This window comes from Callionymus lyra, chromosome 18 (assembly GCF_982586985.1).
Source record: "Callionymus lyra chromosome 18, fCalLyr1.hap1.1, whole genome shotgun sequence".
Classification (NCBI taxonomy): Eukaryota; Metazoa; Chordata; class Actinopteri; order Syngnathiformes; family Callionymidae; genus Callionymus; species Callionymus lyra.
The window spans coordinates 4,375,315-4,385,456 of record NC_141835.1 but is presented as its reverse complement, the minus strand read 5'-3'; the positions used below and the strand labels follow the sequence as shown (position 1 = coordinate 4,385,456).

The following is a 10,142-nucleotide window of genomic DNA, read 5'->3' as shown; positions in this document are numbered from 1 at the left end:
TTTTGAAGGTGCCAGACTCACTGGGGGTCCAGGTCTTCTGCTCCTGGCTCCGCCTTCAGGAGAGACGAAGAAGAAGAAGAACCTCTCAGAGGAACAACCTGACAGAGAGGACCTGATGTTTTTCCAGCTCCTCCTCAGAGAGTCATTAGAGTCGACGACGTCACGACGAGACAAAACGGAAACGACTTCCTGACACTTTGTCACCTTTTATTACAAAAAAAACACACATTTGTGCCAGAATGTTAAGAACACCGAGCGCCGTCCCTCATCTTTTATCTTAAATTTTTAAAAATGTACAAAAGTGCTTATATGGTGCAAATAATGACACGTTTATAAAAGGAGAATAAAAGTTTTTTTTTTTTCTAAAAATGCAGTAACAGTTACAGAAGAAGCCAAAGCGTTAATAAATATATCCAGAGATTATTGATCTGCTGCTTCTCCGGGGGAAATGGCACTTTTCGTGGGTTTAAGGCGACCCGCGGGTCCAGAACCTCCTCCTGAGGCCTTCAGTAGCTGTTCTCGTGGCCGGCCAGGATGTAGAGGTTGCTCAGGGCCGTCGGGTTGTCCGTGGGCCTGCTTTCCAGGACCACCACCCTGCAGGAAACGCAAGAAAATTCATTCATTTTCAATCTTTTATTAAACACTTTTGTACTCGAGTGAATTTAAACTTACGTTTGGTCGTTATTTAAAAAAACAGTAAGAATTTAAGCACAAAGTTGTTCTTAATGTCATTTTAATCCTGAGTTCTAAACCAGTTCCGAGTCCAGGTGAGCCGTAGAGCCTCGAGACGGTTAGACTGGTGGACGGACTCGTGGACCTGCAGAGTTAAACGGCAGCTAATGGACGTGGACGATGGATCTTCTCGTGTCAGTGACGCTTCAGATGAAATTACAGATGCGCTGAGAGACACTCAAACCAGGCTGGCAGGACCACGGCGCCGGTGAATAAAACATGGCGGCGACAAGAAGAAAAAAGACAATCCTCGGATCTGTGCCCCCCCCCCCCTCTTCCTCCTCCTCATCATCCTCACTTTGATGTTCAACATATTGATCTTTGAAACGACTGAAGAGCAACATTTGAATTCACTTGAACTTCATAATGAAGTCAATGATGTTCAAGGGATTCAACAAGATTTTTGTGCTAGAAAACAATATAACATTTTTGCTTTAATTCATTTTAATTTTTCGATAAACAAGTATTTTCAAAATAAAACTCATCCTAAAATTTGATATACTTCAATGCTATTGCATTTTATAATCAGCTTGTAAGTAAGTAAGTAAGTAATATTTATTTATATAGCGCTTTTCCAGACCAGGGTCACAAAGCGCTTAAACAATCAAAACAATATTCAATAAAGTATATATTTTAAAGATCAAGATAATACTGATAACAACACAGGAGTTCCAGAAAATCAAGGAAAAGCCTGAACAAATGGAAACGTCTTAAGACGTTTCTTAAAGGAGTCAGTAGATCATCAAGCGCAAAGAGCTTTAATAACAAAAATAAACCCTTAAAAAAAATTAAAATTGTATATACAAAAGCATATTTTAATCAAACAAGTAGTTTTTTTGCGACTGAATACGTTGAAATGTGCATTTTTTAATCATATATTTTAGTTTTGACCTTAATAACGACTCAAAACTACAACTTTTCACTTCGCGAGCGTCTTTACGAGACTTGAATCTCGTTTTTGTCTCGTATTCATCTGATATTTTTTAATAAAAATGAAAAAAATAAAGATTTATAATGAGATAAGACATGAAATTCTTAAACGTTAACGATATGTACTTGAGCTCGTTACTCGCAGAAGACGATATAAATGGACAAAAGAACGTCTTGAATGAATTCATTAAAAAAAAAACCTCTGACGAACCTGTCGGATCCGAGGAGACGGAAAACTCTGCTGGGATCACAGATCTCTTGGGTGACCTGAGGACGTAAACAAGTGAGTCATGAACGTCGCAATATTCGTGTCAATGTGTTCAAAACGGTTTTATTGTCGGACGCGTCGAGAGACACCTGTGGCAGGTGTGAGTCCCGGGACTGGATCCCGACGTCTCGGGTCGGTTCAGGTGTGACGGTTATGAGCGTCTCTTGGCTCGGCGTCGCTTATGATCATGAATTCTTCATGCTGACATTTATCAGGCGTGTGTCGGGTTTCATAATAACCCCGAGGCTTCACCTCCCCGCGACCTCTTGAACTTTCGTCGTGCCGCGCCACACAAAGACGCAGCCGAGGCGGAACCGGGATCAGATTCATTACCAAGGCGTTGAAGACCTCGGCTCCGGTCGGACGATCGTCACGTGATCGTGTCGTCGACAGGGACGGACCAGAACTTGACCAAAGATTCCGACGTTGAAAAGAAGTTGGAAAATAACGGAAAAAAATGGAATTCATTTGGTCAAGAATTACCATCAGGATCCACAAATAACTTGAAGATTCGCGTAGTCTTTGCCCGTGGTTACTATGCATGTTTACGTAAGCGCGTTATGGAACACTACTGCCACCTGCTGGAGACTATTTTCTATCGCTTATTCCCGGGGTTCGGGATCTTTCCCAGCTACTTGGGGGCGAGAGGCAGGGGACACCCTGGACAGGCGGCTAATGTTAAACTACAGACAATTTGTGGGAAATAAATCAAACTCTTGGTTTTGGACCGCGGGAGGAAAACCGGAGTAAAATAAAATGTTTTTCACTGGAAAAAATTAACTAAAAATTAAATAAACGACAAAAATACTTAAATAATTTTACTTTATATATTAAATAACAAGTATAATAACTTAATTTCCAAATATAAATTACTTTTTCTTTTTTTTTTAAAGGTATATATATTGAGGGACGATACACAGAAACGGTTTATAAGTCAAATGAAAGAAAACCTTTTTGAATATTGGATTTTTAAGGAAACAAGAAAAAGAGAAAATGGACGTCGAACCTCGTTAGACTTGAAGCTCTTCCCCTGCATGCCGTGCTTCCAGAAGGCCAGGACGCTGTCCTGAAGACACACTTGGAGAACAAACGATGGTTTAAAGACACGTTCCATCAAACATCTCCGCAGCTTCTCGACTCACCGACGGAACCGATGCAGAAGTCGAAGCTCAGCTCCGACGCCAGCTTCTTGTTGGACTTGAGTCGACCTTGGAGGTTCACGATCTTCAGGTTTTCTGAGGAACAAACGCCGTGTCTTTAAACTGGTCGTGAAACTTAGCGCCGGGTCCACTCACGGTCCAGACACACCAGCACCGTGTCTCGCTCCAGCTGCGTCACGTGGATGGCGTCCACCTGCTGGTTGGCTGAGGACGAGAGAGAAGAGTTGATTGGACGACTTTCTCGAAACGCGTCTGCGGATCTTGGGGCTCACTCGTGCCGATCTCCGTGAACCAGGACGAGCAGGAGTTGAGGTTGATGGTCTCGAAGCGGACCACCTGGCTGGGGTCGGCGCCCCGGCTGATGGCCACGCACACCAGCGGGTACTCCTGCTCCGGGACCACCAGCATCTCGAACACCTTCAGTGGACTCGGCAGAGGGAAGTCGAAGTGCTGCGGAGACCATTAGAGGGAATATGAACTTAAACATCAGGGTTTATACGATGATATGGTCAAGATTAAGGCTCCACGATATATCAAAAACATATCGATAATGTGATATTGTCTCGTGTGATATGCATTTGGAAAACATGTGATAATTTATATTTTTTATTGTATAAATCAAGCATTTATTAAATTCGCACTTCGACCAATCAGTGTCAAGTTGTCAATTTGTACTTCTATGTCTCGTTGTTGTTTACGTCTCCGTCCGTCTGTGAACTGTGCGGCGCAGCTTGTTAGGCTCGGTTGCTATGGCGACACGTCTTAGCTCAGTATATCCAGTGAGGTAATACCAACTTCTGATCTAGTCAAACACTAGTGATCCAGTGAAGTAATACTAACTTCTGATCTAGTCAAACACTAGTGATCCAGTGAAGTAATACTAACTTCTGATCTAGTCAAACACTAGTGATCCAGTGAAGTAATACTAACTTATGATCTAGTCAAACACTAGTGATCCAGTGAAGTAATACTAACTTATGATCTAGTCAAACACTAGTGATCCAGTGAAGTAATCCTAACTTGTGATCTAGTCAAACACTAGTGATCCAGTGAAGTAATACTAACTTATGATCTAGTCAAACACTAGTGATCCAGCGAAGTAATACTAACTTCTGATCTAGTCAAACACTAGTGATCCAGTGAAGTAATACTAACTTATGATCTAGTCAAACACTAGTGATCCAGTGAAGTAATACTAACTTCTGATCTAGTCAAACACTAGTGATCCAGTGAAGTAATACTAACTTCTGATCTAGTCAAACACTAGTGATCCAGTGAAGTAATACTAACTTATGATCTAGTCAAACACTAGTGATCCAGTGAAGTAATACTAACTTATGATCTAGTCAAACACTAGTGATCCAGTGAAGTAATCCTAACTTATGATCTAGTCAAACACTAGTGATCCAGTGAAGTAATACTAACTTGTGATCTAGTCAAACACTAGTGATCCAGTGAAGTAATACTAACTTATGATCTAGTCAAACACTAGTGATCCAGCGAAGTAATACTAACTTCTGATCTAGTCAAACACTAGTGATCCAGTGAAGTAATACTAACTTGTGATCTAGTCAAACACTAGTGATCCAGTGAAGTAATACTAACTTGTGATCTAGTCAAACACTAGTGATCCAGTGAAGTAATACTAACTTGTGATCTAGTCAAACACTAGTGATCCAGTGAAGTAATACTAACTTCTGATCTAGTCAAACACTAGTGATCCAGTGAAGTAATACTAACTTCTGATCTAGTCAAACACTAGTGATCCAGTGAAGTAATACTAACTTCTGATCTAGTCAAACACTAGTGATCCAGTGAAGTAATACTAACTTGTGATCTAGTCAAACACTAGTGATCCAGTGAAGTAATACTAACTTATGATCTAGTCAAACACTAGTGATCCAGTGAAGTAATACTAACTTATGATCTAGTCAAACACTAGTGATCCAGTGAAGTATTACTAACTTATGATCTAGTCAAACACTAGTGATCCAGTGAAGTAATACTAACTTATGATCTAGTCAAACACTAGTGATCCAGTGAAGTACTACTAACTTATGATCTAGTCAAACACTAGTGATCCAGTGAAGTAATACTAACTTATGATCTAGTCAAACACTAGTGATCCAGTGAAGTAATACTAACTTATGATCTAGTCAAACACTAGTGATCCAGTGAAGTAATACTAACTTATGATCTAGTCAAACACTAGTGATCCAGTGAAGTAATACTAACTTATGATCTAGTCAAACACTAGTGATCCAGTGAAGTAATACTAACTTATGATCTAGTCAAACACTAGTGATCCAGTGAAGTAATACTAACTTATGATCTAGTTAAACACTAGTGATCCAGTGAAGTAATACTAACTTATGATCTAGTCAAACACTAGTGATCCAGTGAAGTAATACTAACTTATGATCTAGTCAAACACTAGTGATCCAGTGAAGTAATACTAACTTATGATCTGGTCAAACACTAATGATCCAGTGAAGTAATACTAACTTGTGATCTAGTCAAACACTAATGATCCAGTGAAGTAATACTAACTTATGATCTAGTCAAACACTAGTGATCCAGTGAAGTAATACTAACTTATGATCTAGTCAAACACTAGTGATCCAGTGAAGTAATACTAACTTATGATCTAGTCAAACACTAGTGATCCAGTGAAGTAATACTAACTTATGATCTAGTCAAACACTAGTGATCCAGTGAAGTAATACTAACTTATGATCTGGTCAAACACTAATGATCCAGTGAAGTAATACTAACTTGTGATCTAGTCAAACACTAATGATCCAGTGAAGTAATACTAACTTATGATCTAGTCAAACACTAGTGATCCAGTGAAGTAATACTAACTTATGATCTAGTCAAACACTAGTGATCCAGTGAAGTAATACTAACTTATGCTCTAGTCAAACACTAGTGATCCAGTGAAGTAATACTAACTTATGATCTAGTCAAACACTAGTGATCCAGTGAAGTAATACTAACTTATGATCTAGTCAAACACTAGTGATCCAGTGAAGTAATACTAACTTATGATCTAGTCAAACACTAGTGATCCAGTGAAGTAATACTAACTTATGATCTAGTCAAACACTAGTAATCCAGTCAAGTAATACTAACTTCTGATCTAGTCAAACACTAGTGATCCAGTGAAGTAATACTAACTTATGATCTAGTCAAACACTAGTGATCCAGTGAAGTAATACTAACTTATGATCTAGTCAAACACTAGTGATCCAGTGAAGTAATACTAACTTATGATCTAGTCAAACACTAGTGATCCAGTGAAGTAATACTAACTTCTGATCTAGTCAAACACTAGTGATCCAGTGAAGTAATACTAACTTCTGATCTAGTCAAACACTAGTGATCCAGTGAAGTACTACTAACTTATGATCTAGTCAAACACTAGTGATCCAGTAAAGTAATACTAACTTATGATCTAGTCAAACACTAGTGATCCAGTCACTCGTCTCTTTCAACCTCCTTTGTTAAAGCAACATATTGTAAGAACTTTTCATCTCGTCTCAGTTGTTTTCTTAGAAGATCGTGAAATTCCAAACAAACCTGTCCGTCTTCACCGTATGCTAACGAGCTAAGTTGTTAGCGTCATTTATAAAGTGTTAAGTGTGTGTGTACAAGGAGGTGGATTTATTATTGATTTGGTGATATTGCGAAGCGCCGGCGGCTCCTCTCTGATGTCGCTCAGTTTGGCGGGAAAACCGATGCAAGTCCCGCGAGACTGAGCGTTATAAGAGATATTTTTCTACGATCGTGTCGACACCGAAGCGAGGAAATAAACAAAAAGGGAAATATCATCTTTTTCCTTCTTTAAACACCCGGACCTTCACTACAGTACTCGCGGCTACATTATTAGGTGAAAGAAAAAAAATATTGCATTAATATCAATATCGCACTTTAATACACTAATATCAAATATCGCACTTATTTGCAATATTGTGCAGCTCTAGAAAAGATTGAACAAACCTGTTAAAATTCACATAAATCTTGACAAAAATGGTTCAAAGTCACAGTAAAACCACAAAAATATCCTTAAAAATATTCAACAACAAAATATAACTATAAAAATAATTCCAAAGGTGTTTAAAAAAACTGCTGAAATAACAGTTGAATTAAAAATGTTTTAATATCATTTGATATCAAATGAACACGAAAATGAACCAATTTTTTTTTTTTTAAAACGCAAAATTAATAACAGAGTTTTGATCAAACATTTGTTTGACTTTTTGTTCGAATGAGAAAAAAAAATACGTTAGATTCTAATTTCTTTTTAATATTTGACAACATTTATTTCGTTATTCATCATGTCTTTTTGTAACTTTTGTAAATCTAACACGTTTTAGTTGTTGCTGTTGAAGCATCCGCAGGAACCCTGACAAGAATTGACCTCTGACCCCTGGTCAGTGGCGTGACCCCCCCCCGTGACGACTGACCTTGATCAGCATGAACCTCTGCATGGGCTCGTACCACTGCAGGAGGACGATGCCGGACTGCAGAGCTCCGCACAGGTACTTGTGGCCCGTGTAGGGGTTCCTCACTGCAAGAGGGTCACACTTTAGTATCTGACATGTCGACGGGTGATTGATTGACAGGTGGGTAGCGGGCGCTCACCGATGCAGCACTTGTGGCAGCCCTTCGTGTCGGGGATCTTGGTCGTCAAGGCGAACCTCCTGAGGAGACAAAACAGTTGTGGTGACGTCGACTGAGGAGCAGCCAAGAGGTTTCTCCTCTTTTCTGCTCCAGACACTCGTTCGTCACGCCTGACGAGCTCTGGACTAACACAAGCTTCTTCTTCTTCTTCTTCTTCTTCTTCTGCAGGACAATGTTCTTCTCACCTCGGGAGGATCTTGTCCGGGAAGCGGTGAGTCTGGAACTGAGCGGCGAGTCCAGGTTTCTTCAGCTGCTCGAACAGACCGATCAGGTTGTGGGAGTAAAGTTGGAAGGTTTTCCCTGAAGAACGACGACAAACATCTCAGAAGAAACAAAACATTGATTTTTTTTTCTCACCAGAAAAATAATATTTAATCACAGAAACGGAACATAATGAGTCGGTACTTAAAATATCTGGAGAAAAACTCTGGAAGAAGTATATTTTCATTTATAAAGGAGGAAGTTGAAATGTAAACGTTTGTGTTTATTCATTTGTTTATTTAGTCGAGTCTAATGTAGTAAAAACATGTTTTAAGTAAATAATACTAGTTATATTTGACTACAGGAAGGAGTCGTGGTTTTATGGAAACCTGTTAAGAATTAGAAACATTGAAAAAAACAAAACAATAGATTAAACAAATTATTTATTTAAATTATATAAGATTTAACATGTTTCTGTATTTCATCATCGTTGACGACTTGAAACAATAGAACCTAACTTTTGATTATTGAATTAATTGAATATATCAATGAATCTGTTTGTCATGTAAACCAACCAAACACTAAGATTGGTTTATAACAAAGAACCTAAAAATATTTTTAATGTATGTTTACAGTCACACTCTTTTTACTCAACAAATAAATAACATTTTTATTGACAAACAAAAGAAAATATTTTTCCTCAAACATCTAAAAAACAAAAAAGAAAAAAGATTTATTATTCAATAATAATAACGAGTAATTGAACATTAACTAATGTTTTAAATCATGAAAGAAAAAACAATCGGAAATGATAAAGATCATTTATTCACTCGTTCATTTTCTCCCTTTTATTCTTCTAACGATTCATTTAAAAAAATAAAAAGTTTAGTTAAATAAATGTTTGTCTCAACTTTCATTCAATTGTTTAGAACAAAGTGAAAGCAAGAAACATTTACTATAAATAAAAAAATAGAACTAATTATAAATATAAATATATCCAACTTGTGTCGTCTCTGGGTCATGGTGACCCGAAGGCCCGAAAACAAATGTGTTTGTGGTACACCTGTGTTGCATTGTCTCCGGGTCAAAGGTCAACAACCTCCCTGTCTTCCATGAATACATATGCAGTGGTGAAGGTCGATAGAACACAAAGGATACCACAAACATATTTGTTTTCGGGGCTTCGGGTCAACTTGACCCAGAGATAACGCAAGGGTTTATTATACAAACAAATCTATGTGGAAATGTTTTGTTCACGAAAACTAAGTAAATACTTGAATCCATTTTGTTTTAATTAGTAAATAACAAGAGTTTTTGTGTAACTTTTGGTTTGATGTTTGCATCAATAATGACACCAGAGGTCAGGGTCACATCCGTGTTGAAGAAAGAAAGGTCAACACGGAGAGAGTCAGACGTGAGCGCACACGTGTGTCGTGAAGCGTGATTACCTTCTGAAGAAGCCAGTTAGTAGAATATCAATCAAGCCAGGCGAGAGGAGGATGGACAGTGTCCAAGGGAAGAGGAGAACAGAGGTTAAAGTAATCTGCTGAAGGCAAAACCGAAAGTAGACCTCACGCTTTGTAACTCCATCCTACCACGGCTCGCCCCGGGACCGGGTTTTTTGTCAATTAGTGGAGCCGAGGAGGACAGTTGGGTTTCAAGTGAAGGTTCATCGGATCTTTCTGGGCCTGAAACGTGTCACTCGGACGCGTCTCTGGTCCAGAAAGATGCCGACGAACGGTTCTAGCTGCAGGTGTGGACAGAACGTGGAGGTGACCGAGGACGAGAAGCGGCACGTGACACGGCAGGGGGTCGGTGAGGGTCAGGGGTCGCCGTCGTGTACTCACCGGACAAGGACATGAGATTGTTGTTGATCACGTAGAGCCACGTGCACTTCCGTGGAAACAGCTGAGGACGAGCAAACGTGGATCTGGATCTTTCGTTTTGAAAGGTCGTGTCTCGAGCGTTACCTGCTCCATCGTGGCTTCGTGAAGCTCGTTGAGGTTCAGTGTGTAGATGCCGTCCTCGGTGCCGAAGATCAGGTACTGATCTAGAGACCACATCATTACATTATAGTTACTCATTTTATTTGTATTAGTTCATTCATCCGTCAAATCAAATTCAATTGTTATCATAATAATTTTAAGGTTTATATTTCGATAAAG

The 10,142-nt window shown here is 39.1% G+C and overlaps 1 protein-coding gene across 5 annotated transcripts in view; it reads right to left on the bottom strand.

The window, feature by feature from the left end:
* Window positions 1–193: 193 nt before the first annotated feature.
* map4k5 (mitogen-activated protein kinase kinase kinase kinase 5) overlaps window positions 194–10,142 on the bottom strand; it is a 30,046-nt gene continuing 20,097 nt past the window's right edge. For all 5 annotated transcript variants that reach the window (XM_087780516.1, XM_087780512.1, XM_087780513.1 and 2 more), the window contains 11 exons: window positions 9,948–10,027; window positions 9,825–9,885; window positions 7,962–8,076; window positions 7,738–7,796; window positions 7,560–7,663; window positions 3,363–3,540; window positions 3,226–3,294; window positions 3,073–3,165; window positions 2,937–3,007; window positions 1,874–1,929; window positions 194–594 (listed from right to left, as the gene is read on the bottom strand). In XM_087780516.1, the coding sequence (XP_087636642.1) occupies window positions 507–594; window positions 1,874–1,929; window positions 2,937–3,007; window positions 3,073–3,165; window positions 3,226–3,294; window positions 3,363–3,540; window positions 7,560–7,663; window positions 7,738–7,796; window positions 7,962–8,076; window positions 9,825–9,885; window positions 9,948–10,027 (974 nt within the window). In that variant the 3' untranslated portion in view covers window positions 194–506. The remainder of the gene's footprint in view (window positions 595–1,873; window positions 1,930–2,936; window positions 3,008–3,072; window positions 3,166–3,225; window positions 3,295–3,362; window positions 3,541–7,559; window positions 7,664–7,737; window positions 7,797–7,961; window positions 8,077–9,824; window positions 9,886–9,947; window positions 10,028–10,142) is intronic.